Source organism: Numida meleagris, chromosome 3, assembly GCF_002078875.1.
Source record: "Numida meleagris isolate 19003 breed g44 Domestic line chromosome 3, NumMel1.0, whole genome shotgun sequence".
Lineage (NCBI taxonomy): Eukaryota > Metazoa > Chordata > Aves > Galliformes > Numididae > Numida > Numida meleagris.
Genome location: NC_034411.1, coordinates 5,392,660 through 5,411,235, shown reverse-complemented (window position 1 = coordinate 5,411,235; position 18,576 = coordinate 5,392,660). Strand labels below are relative to the sequence as shown.

At 41.9% G+C, this 18,576-nt stretch overlaps 1 protein-coding gene across 12 annotated transcripts in view; it reads right to left on the bottom strand.

The window, feature by feature from the left end:
* Window positions 1-18,576, bottom strand: part of MACROD2 (MACRO domain containing 2) — an 847,154-nt gene that overhangs the window by 88,448 nt on the left and 740,130 nt on the right. For all 12 annotated transcript variants that reach the window (XM_021389946.1, XM_021389947.1, XM_021389948.1 and 9 more), the window contains exon 9: window positions 4,432-4,513. In XM_021389946.1, the coding sequence (XP_021245621.1) occupies window positions 4,432-4,513 (82 nt within the window). The remainder of the gene's footprint in view (window positions 1-4,431; window positions 4,514-18,576) is intronic.

Genomic DNA, 18,576 nt, shown 5'->3' with positions numbered 1-18,576 from the left:
TGTTTAAACCAGTAATATAACCTGGAATGGGGCAGCTTCATAGTATGTGTTTTTACGGCACTATTTTGGTCTAAAGAACATTTTCAGAAAAAAATGATTTCCCTCTCCAATCCACTGATAACAGGTGGTAGACTCAGAAGTACTTTAAACATTGCAATTTAAGATAAACCTTTCATAATACACAATAGTCACGGTGAAAAATAAGCATTTGCCAAAGGTCTCTACAAGATTATCTATGTGACATAAATAGCTAGCTATACACAGGATACAGGAGAAAAATAAGGTGTCTCTGCCTCCAGCTGGCAACCGCGTACAAATATGCTTAATTTTACTCACATGAATAGCAACCGAGGAGCATGTATAACTGTAAGGTAAATGTTAGCAAGTCTAGCTTTTCAAGGGGAACGTTTTTATATCATTTCCTGGTAGGTCTTACAAATATATATTTAGCAATAAAAGTAATGCCTGGATTCCACGCTCCGTGCAGAATTGTGTTAGAAGAGACAATGAATTTCAAGAGGAAAAATGATACAAGTTATCAGCGGCTTTCCTGGAAAGCTCACACATAATACCAGTAGCAATGAATTCAGTGAGGTAAGAAGTACATATCTGAGCCAGGATTACAGGCAAGGGCATTTTATTTGCCTGAAGGATACGTAGCGAGACATCATCTCCGATTAACCAGAGAGCATTTCTCTATGCAGCTGAAAAGAGGATGTCTGAGCTATTTCATTCCACTAAGAGAGAGGACACAATTAAAAGAAAAAGAAAAATTGCCATTTGTCTCACCTCCCGTGCTAAAGCAGGGATTGATTTTAAGCACCAATGGCTGGATGTTGTCCTACAAAAACTCTTTCACCCTTGCTCTTTTTCTACCAGGACACACACAAACTTCTCAGCAAAACTTCAGAGATTCAACACTAAACTCTGTGCGAATCAGGACACGTTTCCTTCTAAAATAATACTTTTCTGGGCCATCATAGGGATGAGATCCTGAGTCTGAGTTAAAGCTTATATGGCATTACCCTCAGAGCATGCTGGCTTTGGCTCAGGTTCTGTACAGGCTACTGCTTACTAAGATTGAATCTGAAATGCTGAGGCTGTGACAACTGGTCCGTTACTGAACAGCTACGCTACACTTCTAAGACTTGAAATTACTTAGAAGTCTGCTTCTTCCCCTATATATCTAAAGTTTGCAAGTGACAAAGCTCTTGGCAGTTGTCTTAATATCAGTACTATTACTCAACTAATTTCTTTGGCATCCCTCTCACAAAATAAGTCTAATGATATGTTCAACTAATGGAACAATTTCCCTGTATCTATATTCCACTTACTCTAATGCACTGAGGTGTAACTCTAGCTTCATTTCATTATCACTTGACTAGCTTAAGCACTTGGATGTCTTTCTGGATTTATTAATGCACTAGGTTTAAAGTAATAACTATTTATGTATGTAACTCCATGAATATATTCTTCTTTCTAAGCATTTTTGTCCACATCTATTAATGCAGATATATTTTGTAATGTTTCTGGATGTGAGATGCACATTTAAAAACATCTCAGTGTTTTTTCTCTAAGTCTCGAGTAATATCTCAGCGTTATTCCCTCCTGTGAATGTTCAGATAGCTTGCTATCAATTCAAATTTAGGGCAAATCTTTCCTTAGAGACTTCTGTTTTACTACATTAATAGAATCGCTTAAAAACAAACAAACAAAAAATGCCGTAACAGTTTTGGCAATTCCTTCCAGAGTCTAAATATCAGGAATTTCTTGCCAAAGGTACGGACAGTTGCTAATTCCTTGACACAGAACCACACCGAGTCCTTTGTGGAAGAAGCCAGTCTTGAAGAGAGATGGAATATTCCTCTACAGGAGGAAAGCCTGCGGGGAACTTGTTGAAGCTTACATTAAAGTTGAATGCAGATACCAAATGACAAGAGAAAAGAAAAAAAGGAAGAAACAGTACACTTGTAGTCCTTTGGTGAACACCATTAAGACTACAGCAAATGTTCTCATCATTCAGCTATAAGCAATTTAGGATGGGGCCAACTTCAACCTATCTGTTGTTGAGATAACACCCAGCAGAAAAGTGCCACTTCAGCAGAGCAGAGGAACTTGACCCTGAATACCAATTGTTTGGGCACTCCTCTGAGACAGAGACCCAGATACTGATCTTTTCTCCAGGGACACTAACAAAGTCATTTCTTTTGCACGCATCTTTTCTGCCTCTCTCCTCATAAGCCACAGATCCAAGCGACTCCTGTAAGAGCATACCACACATCCGCGGTGATACAAGAGATTAAAATCAGATCTCCCAAAGTGCTGACTACTGACCTAAACACAGGAAATCCTTCACTGACTCAGGGATAAAATTTTAGAAGCCAGCTTGGTGCCTTTTAAAGCTCCAGCTTAACAACCGGTATGCTCAGGTCCTCCTGGAAACCCGCACTATTAAAACATATCAAAACTAGTACTCAGAATCATTAATGTTGAGCAAATTACAGTTGAAAGTCTACGAGAATGGGTCCTAAGGTCTTTTAGAAACCTACACCAAATTGTGGCTGCTGAGAAGTAAAGCATCTTTCTCCATAAAGTTGTCTGCATAAGTATTAGATCATCCTTTAACATAGTCACACACCTGCAAACTGCTGGATGTTACAGCACATTAGAGGGTTCCCATCACCACCGCCTTACCACGGCCATGTATAAATTCCCAGTTTCAGTTTGATCCAAAAAAAAATTAAATTAAATTAAAAAGTTAAAGTTTTACATGCATGAGAATAGACATGCTTTTAAAACTACGGAACTATGGTACAAGTAATCATCTGCACAACGTAGCATAATGCAATAAGAAGTCTTCATACACTGCGACACCTAACCAAACAGACCCTCTCTGTTCAAGACTTCAACAATGCCAGATTTTAACAGCTCAAAAAAAGAAGTGGATCTCCTTTCTTCCTCTCTTTCCCCCTTTAGTTTTGTCACGCTTCAGCACCTGAAGCATCTCATTGTCCCTTGCGCTTTCAAACCCAAGTGGGCTTTACATTTGTAGTAACAACACAAGGTTTTCATCTGGAATTTCAAAGACTTCAGCAATGAAGGTGAGTATTAAAACTCTAATTTGTTGACAAACTGCCACGGTAGCTTACTCTCCCTTAATCTGAAAGGCAGAGACAGAGCCAGCAACAGAAGACAGGGCGCTGCCATTTTGTCTGATGTGTACACTGACCAGAAAAAAAGACAAAGATCATACACTATCCAGATTAGATGTGAACGCAGTCCAAAGTGAATGTTCACTGTGCTCCAGCCCAAAATATTATTACGCAGTTAGACACCATTCTATGCTACCTGAATTATTCCGTACGTCTTTGGGTTTCAGATCACTGCAAACTGGAGATTACAAACTTGTCTACGAAAATGTTAGTTCTAGTGAGATAAGACAAACATCACAATTTCCATACTACCAGTAAAAGTCGAAGGAAAAAAACCCACTGTGGCTATTGTGACAAGACGGTCCTGTAAAATTAATAGAGAATCTCACAGCACACCAGAGCTCTGCTTCCCATTACTCACAGGCCCATTCCAGCGGGCAGACAGTGTGGGGAGTATTTAAGTGACTGCCATTTCGGAAATGGGCAATAAAAAAAGACTAAAATCTGGATCTTATCACATGTAGCAGAACTGATGTCAGAGAAAACAAAATAAAATGGGAGAAGGTTAGGGTTGATTAAAAAAACCCACTACCCTAACATGGACTTCTAATGATGTATGATAAAAATAAATCACAGTTATAGGAGGGGTGTGAACAAATTTACTATCTACCAGGTTTTCTTGCCTTCTAGAAAGTAACCTCCCGTGTGAAACCTAAGATGAATGGCTAACATTTCCCAAGTGCTCCGGTGAGAGCCATCTTTCTCCAATTCATTCTTGCACAGGGACAGCTCAAGTTTAAAGTTCCCATTCAGACACAGTTGGGCTCTAACCCCTGTGGTATCTTTTAAGATGCAGAGAAACCCTACCAGCACTATTAATGAAAGAGTAAAGCATATACAATGTGCATGGAAAAGCCATATACACTAGGATCTATATACATTAGTGCAAATCATCTTCCTCCCAGTCAAGAGAATCAGTGCCACACACCAGCTTTAAGGAGGAGATATGGATTACAGTAAGGACTGAAGAAACCAGTAGAACTGAGCACAGAAAAGCAGGCCTTGATTTTGCAAAAACAGTATCACAAACAGTTTTACCGGTTCACAGATTTTAAACGTCTGTGTTTCTCCAGCAGCACAGCCTCTATGTGCAGCTGATCTCTGAAGAAAGTTCACATTTTAATATTTGGCTTCGGCAGTGAAAGAAGAAAGGATGCCGACTGTTGCCTTTTCCTGCATCATTTCTTGAAGTCAGATGGCGTTCAATTACAATACCCACCTATAGGGAAAAACTCGCCCATTTTCTTCTTGAAAATTTTGTAGTCAACCTCCAAAAAGGCGCAGAAGATGATACGATCCACCTGTAAGAAACAAAATTATTCACAGTGAAATGATTGCAACAATAAACATCAGCAATAATAGTTAATACCAGCATCGCTTTATGCTTCAGGCAAGCAAGAAAACATCATAGGGATGCAAGTTTTGATTTCGCTGTGCATCTGTGTTGTAATTTATAAAATAACATTTGCAATCGCAGTTCAAAACTGTATTCCTTGTTAACTGCCTCCTGTTTATTCAAACCACTCTTGAGCATAGTATAAGTGACATTTGGCATTCTAGATGAGTACCAGGATGCAATGTTTGATGAAAGCGTCACACGGGGGGTTTCTAATAAGCCTACAAAAGAGTAAATGGGTAAGCGAAGAGCTCTTTTTCCAATCCTTGTTGGACAAACCTATTTGCAAAACCATTTAGTATTTTAAAATGGCTTTAAAAGGTTTCATGTGGTTTTAATTTACATGAAATCACTTACTCTTGCTATAATACAAGCAAAATGCAGCAAAAACAAAAGCTGATTAGATGACAGGTAGCAAACAGGGTAAATAAAACATTTAACATGTCGTCTACTTAGTGAGGCTGAGCATGTCAATGAAACCACAGCCCACAATGCACGCACCACCCACTCACTAACGGTTCCAAATGAATTAGGATGGCACTCTACGTGAAAGGCTTTTCTAAAAGTGACAAAAAAAGGCAAACAAAATAAAAACCAAACCCAACTCCAAAGCCTTTAAGACTGTGCTATTTCTTTGTTTTATCTGTTTGCTGAGCCCAGCACAACTCCTGGAAGGAGCGGTGGAAGAAGAGAAGACCCATGCAAGGCTGAGCTGCAGGACCCACCCATCTGACAATCAAGTTTCTCCCTGAAGCATCATGAGAGCATAATCAGAAAAGGATGAAGTCCGAGCAATAGGAAATTCAGCTCCTCGCCTGGCATTTCGCTGCCCTCGTGTTTCCATGGGCAATAAGCTGACGTGCTGTGGCAGAGCTGTCTGCCAGCTACATGCTACAAACGCAGCAGCCTCCCTCCAGCAGAGAAACCTGCAGGATGGACTGCTCACAAAAAAGTGCCTTCTTTCCATTATCTTCACCAGAAAATGCTGTTCTTTTGCTGGAGCTGCTCTTCGAAACAAGTACAGGTCTTGGCTTTAAAGATACTGTTATATTTGAGCAGCTCAGACCATCGTTTTCGAGCTCATTTTGGAGCAGCCTAGTAGGAAAGAGGATGGAACAAGAGCAGGCAATAATCAGTTACTCTGGAAAGCCCTGGTGGTTGGTAACAAGGACATCTCCCAGTCAAAAGCAACTTCAAAAGCTCAAAGAGCAAAGTAGACAGGACATCCAAGAGCGAAGATGTGGGTTATGTGGGCTCTAAGGAACAAAAAGGCCAGGGAGCAGGGGAGAAGCAACAGTAGGACAGAGCTTGGGAGACTGCTGCAGACTTGTGAGCAGGAAGATGTGTTTGTTCATATGACATTCGGAGAAACAAAGCACTCTGTGCGGCCCTGGTAAACAATCCAGGCTAGAGCTTCACGAAATGCTCGACTGTGTCATCAGCTGCTCCTCACAACGGATAAATAAAAATAATAATTAAAAAACAAACAAATATTGATGAAGGAAAAGGGGCCAGAAGAGCATAATTCATTTGTATATCCTCATATTTATAACATAAAGCGTCAGTGGTAAGCGTTTATACAGCCACATTTTACCAATCTAATTGTTTCCACTTTAGTAAAGTTGTGTGTTTTCAGGATGGAAGCTTCTGATAAAGAATGCTTAAATTGCATTTCCTGTAAAACCTGATTTAGGATCACGCTGGGGCAATCCTAGATTGCCGTCTTCTATCCCCACCTCCTGAGCAGAGCAGATACTCAATCATTACTGTGATAGGTGCAATATGTGCACCGGGACAGACAAAGCAACAAGGATGGGAACCTACAAGCCAAAGGAAGAACCATGCTCCCACGCAGAGTTCTGAGTTGTCTTACCCTATGTACAATCTCACGTTCTCTGCTGTAAACACTACAGACATTTCCCTCATTTTCTATACTTCAACTTCTCAAGGTGCTCCCTTTACTTTTATTTATTCTGTGCAGTTGACCACAATAAAACTTCAGCAATCAGGAGAATTTCTACTACTTCTAATATAATTCCTTAATTTAAAGATAGGGAATCTCTCCAGAAATTGCACACTATTTCACATTTTCTAGCATCCTGACTATATACGTCCTGTGTATAAACCTGTTCAATTTCTTCTTGGTGTGAGAAAAAATGCTCTATTTTTAAGTATGCATAAGATATTGTGATGACAGCCGAAATCCTGTGTTTATCTGATTGAATGGCATGTGTTGGCAGATAGTAAATCTGAAATTAAACCATATTCTATCATCCTGCCAGTCACTGACTATTTTATCTAACATCCCCAGCTAAAATAACTTGGAAATTAGGTACGGAAAGTAACCCTTGTCCTCACTGTTTCCGTTCCAGCTACAATAAGCCGCAATAAGGAAAGGTTTAATCCGAGCGGACCCAAAACTCTGTAGCCCGCTGGCTCACAAAAGCTCAGCAGGCATCTTGGGATGGGCACTCATGAAAGGCGCTCCTTGTTCAAAGAGGAGGGCCCTCCTGTCGCGGCTGGATCATGGCAGCTGATGAGCGGTTGGATGCAGCCCCTTTGCAGAGGGCAGGCAGGGACCTCGAGGGACTCGCCCAAGGAGCCCCTGGGGCCTTTTGTAGGTGCCCGGCTCTTCCACAGCTGACCAAGCAGCACTCAGCTGCAGAGCAAGTTTAAAGGGGAGCTGCAAGCTGAAGCTATTAAAGCTCATCCTTGATCGACAGCTCCTTTTTGGAAGGCGGTATTAAAATCCACCGTCCCCTGTCAGAGCCTGATCAAATTCTGCTTGCTTCTCAGCTCTGAATAGTGGGATCAAAGAACCCCAAAATTAAGAGCGCTGTAACACAGGAAGAAGGGAGTTAAATTGCATGAGCTGTTCACTTAGCAAGCAGCTTCGCAGCCCAAGGCTGTGAGTACATTGATTTTCAGGTTTTTTTGTTTTTTTTTTTTCTTCCTTGGGACCTGCTCTCCTTGCCAGGCTGCATTTACTTTTGACTGGGATCCATTCCCGGTGGTTTTGCTAGCAGCGCTGAATGGGGATCAGTGAAATTCTGGGGCTCTGTGCAGCTCAGGCTGTTTCTGCAGCAGTGGGCCCTGACTCAGTCATTAACGCCAGCACTTTGCACGGATGCAGCCAAATCTCATCCACAACCCCCCCCCCACACTGAGTATAGAAGCAATGCTGGTCTTCACAGCAACACTGCTGACCTTAACACAAAGAAGCTCGGAAAAAGAACACTTCCCTCTGCTGTTTAAAGGTGTGGGCTTTTTCCCCTTGTTTTGTTGTCATGTTCTTTTTGCTTAGGTGGGTTAGAGAGCGCTTAGCATCGAGTCAGCATTTCACATGCTGGTGGGCTACATGAGTCGTCTCACGCACCCTGGGCTGGCTCCAGTGGTCAGGAGGAGCTGTGCAGCTGGCTCAGGGACTGCACTGTCACTGTGGCACGGGCAACGCTGCCAGGGGGTCCCAGGAGCCCTGGTGCACAGCTGGGGCTGCACCTCTCCATGGCAGCCCTGCACACTGCTGACCGGACAGCCCTGCCTGCAGAATGCAAGCAGAGCAACAGGATGGGTGTGCACAGCTTAGAGAAACAGCCCCAGGACTCACCCCTTCCAAGGTCAGTTTGATTCCTCTGCCTTAACTTCTCCATCTGTTTAGGGGACAGCAATACTTAGTTTTGCACTTACAGATCACTACAAAGAGGTACTGCCAAGTGTGAGCTACAGGACCTGCCAAACGGAGCCATACGCATGGCTGTGTGTATATGCAGGTGCCAAGCCATACATCAGGCTCAGATCTCAAGCAGAAAACCAATCAAGAGCTGTTCTACACTACTTCATCTAATAAGTGTTTCCACGTCATGGCCACATTGTGTCCTAATAAAATAACTCTCAGTGAAAATAAAACCAACTACATTTCAGCACTTCCAAGCATTCCATGCGTGTCCCCAGTACCAAGGCATTCACCCAGCAGGCACTGACTGCTTTTTATTATACGCGGTAATAAGCCTCACCGTAATTTAAATCTTACCAGAAAATACACATTAGGAAAAAAAAAAACAATTGTAATTTGTAAAACAGTTTCCCAAATCAAAATAGCAACAAATAACAAAGAAAATGAAGTGGCAGTCTCTTCCTTGTAGCAAATCTCTTTTACAGAACATGCTTATCTGATCCCACCAGAACCAACTGTCATTAGGGCACGGCCAACACCAGAAGCTTGCTGTAACATTTTTAGTTTATCAAACATTCTGTGGACTTAATTCAAAACTCAGCGGAGCCAAACGGAGGCTATTTATTGACTTCAGCATGCTTGGATCAGCGCCTATAGCCCATAATGCCAGGAACAACATTTGCCTCCTTAAGAATTAAAATTCTTCTGATATTCAAATTTCATTATCCGAACTCTTCAGATACTTTCTCAAACACTTCCCTAACAGTCACAGTTCAGAGCTGTTTGGAGCAATTAAGTCTCCTTGACTACAGTGCCTGTGAGGAAGAGGCCCTGAGCCTTCGCTGTGCCAAGGTCCCGCATTTTCCCTCTGCTCAGAGCAGGATTGCTTGGGCAGCCTTGGTGGCTTTCACTGCCCGACGAGACTTCCCACATGGAGACCAATGAGAACAAGGCCACATCAGCCCATTTTTTCAAGATGTACTCTCACGGAATCAAAACCTCAATGTTGGGAAACAAAGAATACGGAGGAAAAGATCCTTAGTGTATCACAGAGCGAGGCTGCGAGTGTCCCACCTGACAGCACACTGAGAAAAATCTCTCCCATTTCCACGGCAGGAGCTCAGTCAGCCATTCTGAAGGCCACAGCCCTCCTGCTCATTGTCAGGGACCCCATTTCTGTTCCATTGTTTTCCAGCAGGACTGCTCCCTGCCCAGCACCAAGCCGATGCATCGCGTTCCCTCTGTGCACACTTCAAAGAGACCACCATCTGTTTCTGCTCTCTTCAAGCGCTGGTACACGATACTCTTGATGCCTATTGTCTCCCCTTCAGCCTAACCCCTGCCTGATTTGATCCTCCAGTAATCCTGTTGCAACCAACTAACAGATGGAAACGCCAGCTCTGTAAGCAACTCGGGCAGCTGCCATCTCCCTCGCAGCAGCAGCGAGCTCTCTCACCAGAGGCACTGCCTGTCCTGAACCCCACGCACATCTGTCCAGCTGTTCAGAGAGCAGGCAGCTTGACTGGAAAGAAAGAGCAAAGAGGATTTCAGCCCACCTGGAAGTGAGCCATAGTCAAAGCCTGAGGTTTTCACACACCTCTTCCAAAGGTGAATGCTTCAAGCCTTATAAAACCTACGCATTTCATAGCGCCATAAATTAAAATTTAGCCTCCCAGCATTATTACTAATTTCACAGAAACCATTAAAGCGTAGAGCCTCGCTGACTGTCTGCTCCTTTCAGCATGACATCATGGTCTATAATTGCAGAATTACTCTCAAAAAGAATTTCAGTTTAGTATTTATGGCAACTACAAAGCTTCGGCGCCACTTCCATCCTCATAAGAAGATTTAAGCAGGGCAGAGGTGTCAGACTAGTGATACGGCAAATTTGACAATCAATGAACTGTGCGATGATGTTCACAAAGAAACTCATCCAGTCTTATGATCTTTACACCTGCCCCAGCTTCAAATCCACTGCAGACCTGAGCCAAAACACAGACCACTTGACTCAAGTTTGCAAAAGAGGCCAGCTTCAGGCAAACAGACACCCTCCAGATCACTCCTGCAACGAGGGGGGAGAAAAACGCACCCTCTCAGGACAACGCTCTTTGATTTCCATGGACTTAAGTTTTAAAATTCTTTGAATCCAAAGCAAAAATCTGAATTAATATCGACATTACTGCAAGCCTCCTGAAAGTAGATATTGATGAAGCGCTATGTTTTCACATCAAGAGCAAATATCCTTTAGGACTCAGCTGTAAGGAAGCAACTCTTACTTAAACCATCGTATCACTTAGGCAGTCCTTGAAAGAAAAGAATACGAAACACCGTAAATTATAAAACGATTTATGTTTATCACAAATAGAGTTGATGGTTTCTATGGTGGTCTTAATGAAGTTAAAAAGCAGAAAATTATTATTGGTGCTTTAATATCCTTCTCATGAGTGAAAGCATACTTTGCTTGGGCTGAAAGATAATTAGAAGTCCAAAGGCAATTAAAACAAAACAAAACAACACAGAAACCACCATCAGAAATTTATTACAAGTTTAAAATATTAATGCAAACAACATCCCAAAGGAACTTGAGATAAGGCTTTGCAACAACCCCTGCCTCTAAAACAAAATGCAGTTAGAAACGGAATCAGCAATGAAACCCAGGATAAATTTAAAACATGGTCAGAACATCTCTGCCTGTCTGCTGTTTCTACTGCTCTGCTCATGTTCAACAGATGATGGTAAATTACTCCCTGTATCTCCTGGGTGTCAGACACCACTGCAGTTATCACTGTGGCATAAGCCTATCTCCAAGCAACCGAAACGCATTAAAACCCATAGTACTCACTAGTGGAAAAGCACATCTACTCATAGATCTCAACCAAAGCTAAATCTTGTGATGGTTGATAGACTTTTGCCAACAGGTGGATGCTCCAGATGCCCGAGGTCACAAAGAGCAAGCAGCAGAGCTAGACCTTAACCCCCAGTTTTCTTTTTCCAATGTTCTCTCTCAAGTGAAGATGCGATAAGAAAAAAATTCTTATCAATGGTCACAAAGCAAGGTTACAAGCTTCACTGCACTCCATCAGTTTTCCTCTGGCACATCCTTTTAATGTACCCATTTATTGTGAGAATCCATAACGGCAACTATTTTCCCTAGTATGTGGGCTGGTTTTTAAAGGTTACTTATTCTCTCCGAGAGAACCCAGTTTTTGCTTTCAATATCTTTTTAACACAATGTGTCACTGAAGGACAGGCAGGGCCTTCCCTTTTGGACTTGGCCATTCACTATGCTGAGCTGTTACTTCTCAGCGTGAGCAAAGCACCTGCCAGGCAAGCAGAAGGGCTGTCCAAGAGAAGCAATCCAGATTTAAAACAGGAAATTATGACAACAATTTCTGAGGAATTCTGAAGTAGCCAGCAGCAAAATCGTATGCATCCTAGTCAGTGATACGAAATATGAAAGTAAGACACAACACTCCCTTAGCACTAATGTAAACACAGACAGACAGGAAACTAACCAGCAGTTAATAGGCTGCATGTTCATTTTTCAGCCGACAACTAAAGTCTTTCAGTTTCCTAGGGGCAAAGAAACCTGCAAAATCAGTCTAGGATTTAAGGCAACGTCTCAGTATGTTTCTTTTGATGGTCACTAAAACTTGTCAGGGAAAGGGCAAGAGAGTACTTTAAAAATGCATTTGTTTTTACCAAGGTATCCATCAATCTGCACAATTCACATTTATGCCACACAAACACAATGACATAAAGCCCATTAATCTTTTCTAGCTTAATACCTACTGTCCTTTGAAGATACATGTTTGGAATATCTGAAGGCGACCTCCATTTTTCACAGTTACCAGTCATAGGGCAGCTGACACAGCCAAGATAATCCTGTATTCAGCGAAACCGGGGGAATGAATGGATTCTGATGAATGTAATTTGCTATCTCAGTGACAAATGGCAAATGGGAAGAGAGGGTATGCATGCAAATATAACTGCGTTAAATAAGGGCTTGTGAAGGATAGTACTCTGAAAATATCTGATAGACAGTTTTACAACTACCATGCATTTTTGAGAAGATAAATCATCAGCTTACATTAAGTTATCATTATATCCTCATTGTGGCTCTCCAAAGAACAAGATGGTATTGTGGCACGCAATCAAACAGGGTGTTGTAATCCCAAAGGCCAACTTTCTGCACCATGTTTTACCTTACAACATAATTTTTTCCACAATCTCTTTAGTACAGTTTGGGCTTACGTACTCCCAAGTTGCCAATCTAACCTGTTGCAGGTCCATTCCCAGAAGATGCTATGTGATGCTATCATCAAAAACTCAGCAAAGATACCCCCAAGACTGAGGTGCCACTCTGGGAAAATTCCTGTATTCTTGAGGTTTCTACCAGTTGCGTTGTACCATTGAGTAACTGTAACAATTGAGTAATTCTACTCCTTCCCAGGGTCAGGAGGAGAATTGGCACTACTTGCTCAGAGCCTACCACTCCAGAAAGCATACATGCTTGATAACAGAGACGTAATCTCCTCCTCACCATCGTCTTTGAGGCTGCTGCAAGATCCTGAAACCTAAAAAGGTCTCTGATTTTATTTCGAAAGCTTCTGATCTAAGGATTCTATGATCTGCACTACGCGGGGATAAAAGGATGGTCCTTCCTGTCCTTTAGATGATACAAGTAATTCAGGTTTAGATGCTATAACCAGCCCCAGGAGGAAGCAGAGTTGTCTGAGGCTGTAGAGCAACACAGCAACAATTTTCTCATTGAGGTTGAGGCAAAGGTTTTGCCTAGCCCCGGGGCTAGGGTATTTTACAACTGGTGACCGCTGTCACTTCAGGCACTTAACATCACTTTCAAAATTACTGACAGAAAAAAAATCTGGCTTAAGTTGAGGTTTAAACCAATTTCATCTTAAGTATTTTCACTGAAAGAGGCCAGATGACTCTCACATACACAATCACGCTAACTCCTAGAGAAGCTGGGAGGTTTTGCCTTTGCAAAATAGACGATTTTATTTAGGAGTCCCTCAGATCTAATGCAACTGAGAACAATTCCCAATGGCAGCTCACAGTGGGTATTTCCCCTGTTTGCCATTGCCTCTAATCATTCGCATACCTCCATCCTACATGAACACTCACATCAGTTAGCCCTTAACCAAAAGCCATTGACTCCAAGTGGGTTTTGGATCAGTGTAACTAGACTTTACCCGGCTTGGTGGAAAGACAACAAACACCAAGTTTGTCCAGCTTAACTCCAGTTAAGTTTTCAAAAATGCAGCAAGCGTCATAAAAGCTGCACTTCTAGGAATGGAGGATCTTCACTTACTCTATATTAACAGCTCTACCACCACAACAACACCCAGCATATTTTGAACTCTCCTATCTCTATGCTTTATTTGATGTAGAATGTAGGTAGAGACAACTCTGGTGTGAGAACTTTATTCCCCATTAAGGCAATTAAAACTCCAGCTGTAGGAGCAAAGTGAAGGCATAACATACCTGCTATCAAGGCAATAAAAGAACAATATATATACAGAGAGAGTCTGCAAAACTCTTATTCAAAAGGTTTGTTGTACATAAAAAGGATCTCTTCTAAAAAAGAAAAAAAAATGCTTTCCGAAGAATATAAGCCTCAGAACAGAACTTGAAACAGCTCTGAAACCATCGCTCATACTGAAACCTGGACTGAATCTAATTTATATAAATACTACTTTATCTCACTTCTTGAAGAAAATGTTTTACAATTTATCTGTCATTTATAGATCAAATTAAAGTCATTAATGTGATCCATTAAAGACCATTTCAAAAGGACAAAGGCTGATTTTCTCAAACACTGTATCTCTCTCATTCTAATGCTAGAGATAATCTTTTTTGCCATCACAAAGAGACAAAACCAGGCAGAAGAGGAAGCTATTAAATTTCCGCTACTACTACTACAAAAAAAACCACTTCTGCTCCCAGGATGCTCAATCCAGCATCTCTTCCTAGAAGATCAGCTCAGGATCATTTGCTTAGCAAGCGTCAGGTAGATGCCAGGTAAAGAAAATCTGATTTTTTAAAAGCTATTTATCTCCTTCCTTCACAGAAGTTTTCTTCTTCTTTTTTCTTTTCTTTTCTTTTTTTTTTTTTTGTAGAAAGTGGCTTCTTACAATTACACCTTATTCATGCCTGAGACGCTTTGGTACGTGTGTCAAAATGACATGTTTTTGTTAAATAAGAGTGACTGGAGCAATCGCTGAATCTCAGCATCCTGAAAGAAACCAAGTCAGGAGCCAGTCTGATCTGCACACAACCTCCGCAGTGTTTCTTGCTGCTCAGGAGGGAGAACGAGCAATGAGACAAGAAAATCTGATGCAAAATACTTCTTCCTCGAGAAGTTTAGCAGGGGGCTGGGTCAGCTCAGGGAATGGCTGCACTTCAGAGACTGTTTTTGGGCTTTGCACCTGTGAGAGTCTGGGACCAGTAAGGAAGACAGAGTAGATCAGAGTAGATGTGGTTACAGATTTGGCATGTGAGCTTGGTCTGCAATTCATCTGAGATGTCCTCATGTGAAGGGTCATTAAGCAAGCTTGATACAGTTGATGAATGTCTTCCACAGAGGATATTGCAACTTTAATATAGGTTGTTTAGAAAAAAATGCGCTGGGATATAAACGTCAACCGCATGCCAGCATTTTTCACAAGGATTGGGAAGGGAAAAAAAAGAGATCCATCTCTTAAGGATCACTTTTCAAATGATTTTAATAGATGCTAATGGGATGAGAGTTCTCGGAAAATAGCCAGCAGATGCTCTAACACTTTACCAAGTCTCGTCTAACCTTGGGTACACCAGTTCCACGATATCCATCTTCTAGACAGAGCTCTGTTTCTGTAGCTGGAATGCTAATGATGGCTCTTAGTGGTTTCTGACTTCCACCAATGTTTTAATTTCTGTGGCAGATCATAGCATACAAGCCACCAAGGTGAGTAAGCACATATTTACATTTTATTAGAAAGGACAAGAAAATACCTTACTGCTGGTACGTTGCTATCTACAGATAACCTTTCCTCTACGTATCTGTTCAACATAAGATAAAAAGCATCTAAATTACCAAGACTTTGCTCAAATACAATTGAGAACATTAGCACAATTTATATGAGCTGCTCAAACGCACTGATGCATACAAAGTCTCCAAAACCATTTATTGTCAAAATGTCAATGCTAAAAGCACAAAAATGTAACTTACTTTATGCCATTAATTAACTAATGTTTGCACAGCACTTTGAAAATGTAAAAGCACTTTGAATACTAAGAGCTAAGCAATATTATTTTTACTTGTGTGGACTTACTGTATGAATCATACATAATAATCACCTCTTGTGGAAAGTATTTTTGGTCCAGAGCCAAAACCTAACCTACGATCTGGCACTTCTGTTCAGCAAAGCATCTGTAAATGGTCCTGTTTGGGTTTCTGCTGGAAATTTTTTGCAACACATTCATTATTGTGTTCTTTGCCATATATAATACGTACCTCAGGTATAAGGTGCCTTCACAGCTCGATAATTAACCTTGTGTAACAAGGCAGCAAACAGTTTATTGTATTCTCCTCATTTGTCCAAAACTTCTGAGATCAGTGACTCAATAGAACTAGACTGGACTTCACCAATTCTAGTTTATAAAACTGAATGGATGTAACACAGGACTGCGATTCCCTTCCACCTATGGGAGCTACGGCTCTATCTCCATCACCGGTTATATTGTGGCCTCCTGGTGAAAAGCATTAACAGAAGAACTGGATGGAACCATCACCACCCGTCCCCATTATGTGATTCCTCCCCTCTGACCACCCTTGTCTAGGCTTTTCTTTTCCTGATCCTTTGTGACTGAGGAGACCTCCATGAATGGGAGTTCTTCCCTTGCAAGAGAGAAAAAAGACAGTTTTGCAAGGCTACATTTCATACCTACAAGCACATCTGTCACAACAGCCTTAAAAAAAATACACTTGGCTATCCCACCCTTGCACAAAATTGCTTCTCCATGATCACATTCAAGGGGGAAATTTAAGTTCAAAAAGCAAACCAAAAAAACCAGAAACCAACAGAAATTCATCATTCTCCTGTTCTGATTAGTTAGCAAGAACAATGATGACTTACAGCTGGCCTGATTACCACCTGCAGTTGGATTGGCCCCAGGTTTCCAGAGGTTTGGGCTTCCTGGCTGACCTGGTGGTGATATGCTCCATCATTGCTGTAACTCCCAAATCAGGAGATATTTTATGCATGTCTTGTATTTGTTTAAACATATGTCTATCCATAATATAAATTAGTCTGTGTGGGATTAACCTAGCCAAGACTTTTTGCTCCAAGTCCATCCGGACATTCAGATTTAAAGTGTTTGAAAGTAAAGAACCTGTTCTGTAATGCACCACACCCGTCTCCTGTGAACAACTGCCCTGCTATACCTCTGACAGATGATAAGTATATTTATTCTATTTATTCCCCACCATTTTCTATTCTTTAACTAACGCAGAAAGAAAAACAAGAGTGGGAAATATCTGATGTGGCTGACATCAGCTTATAAAGCTTGGACCTACATTCTTCACTCGACGCAGAGAAACTAATTTAGAGATTAAAAAAAAAAAACAAAAAGAGAAGAATGAAAGGATATTTGAACCAACTGACTCTGAACAGATGAAACGTTTTACAGTGTTTACAGTTTAAATTTACAAACCACTCCGGGGCAGCTAGGCTGCATCTCCCATCCATAAGGTAAACACGGTGAGACCGCTCGCAGCACGGCTCCCCGGGGACAGCAGAGCCCGGCTGGCTGCCAAGTGCTGCTGGGGCTCCACGCAGAGCCCAGGGCTGCACCGTGCCTGGAGCATGCACAGCACCTGCTCCTATTCTGCCCGGCTCTGCAGGGAGCGCCCAGCCTCCCGTGCTCCTGGAGCAACACCTTGATCTCTGTTTAGCCAGGCAGAAAAAGCATAGGGTGCAAGTCGGTGCGTTCTGGTGAGCTGCGATGGGGCTACAGCAAGGCACAACAGCAAGACTCTCACCCAGCACATGGCTTTTGTGCACTTGCTGTCCACGTTCAGGCTGCAGTGTATGGCACAGTCAGGATTCCAGATGTACACGCCACTCAGTGACAATAAGCTACAGACTGTCACTGTACTTTTCATTTGCAGAAGGTGGAACAAAAAGAAGAACAAAAGCGCACCTCAGGCAGATACGGTCAATAGCCTATTTCAACTAACCCTACCAGCTCCTACAGCAGCCATGAATCTACCAGGTGCATCTTTACAGAAACTCCTACCAACTCCCAGTTCTCTACAGCCGTGGGTTTCGAGAGACCGGGGAGCCCTTGATCTCACTGTCAGGGTAATCTGTGGAGCTCTTCCCCAATAAACTAAACCAGGGCCCAACTGTAACACCTACAGACACAAGTGGCACTATTCAGACCCATCACTACTCACCTCTCCTGCAAGCATTTGCTGAGTTTCTACAAAAGCGATTCCTCTGAATGATTTAACTTCAGATTTTAACATTCTGTGGTTCCCTGTGTCAAAATCCACATGGCACATTCCTACATTTGCATTATTCATGGTTACCCGAACGAAATTATTACCTGCTGTGGAGCACGCAACACCCACCACGTTCCGGTACCTGGTGACTCACCAACAAATTTCACTTCTCTAAATCTAACGTGCTAAGCGACAACATGAAGATGTCAAAATCTCTAAAGAACCAAATCCATTTTCTCACGTATTTTCAGTTATAAAAATATTAGCTGCAGGGTTACGATTTTTATGCCACGCTTCAAAGGAGAATGACTCTATACAGTTAAATCACAGTCTTCTAAAATGTGGATTTACAACACATATCACGGAGGTCCGGTCAGTGTAACATTTCAAATGTGACATTCCTACAAATGCCAGTTTTCAAGCAATGCTATATGATAGTTCGAACTGCCTCTTGATCCACGGCAGGACGATCTTCTCCCGGGGGAGGAAGACCTCTGTTATTTTCAGATTACAGCACAGAAAGAAGATGGCAGTTTCTCAGAAGCCAGCTCCTTGCCTCACAATAAAAGATGCTGGTGGAGTGATGGATGATAGATAGAGCTTCTTTGGGACTAGTGCAACTTTCAGTTATTGCTTGCCTTGTTCCCTCCACAGAACTCAAAACGTACTGTTGCTGAACACGCCGCATTTACATCTTTATCCATTCAAAATCATGATGGCATCTTAAAAATTACAGCCTTTTATCAACTGATAATTGCGAGCATTTCTTCTGCCTTATCATTTCCGG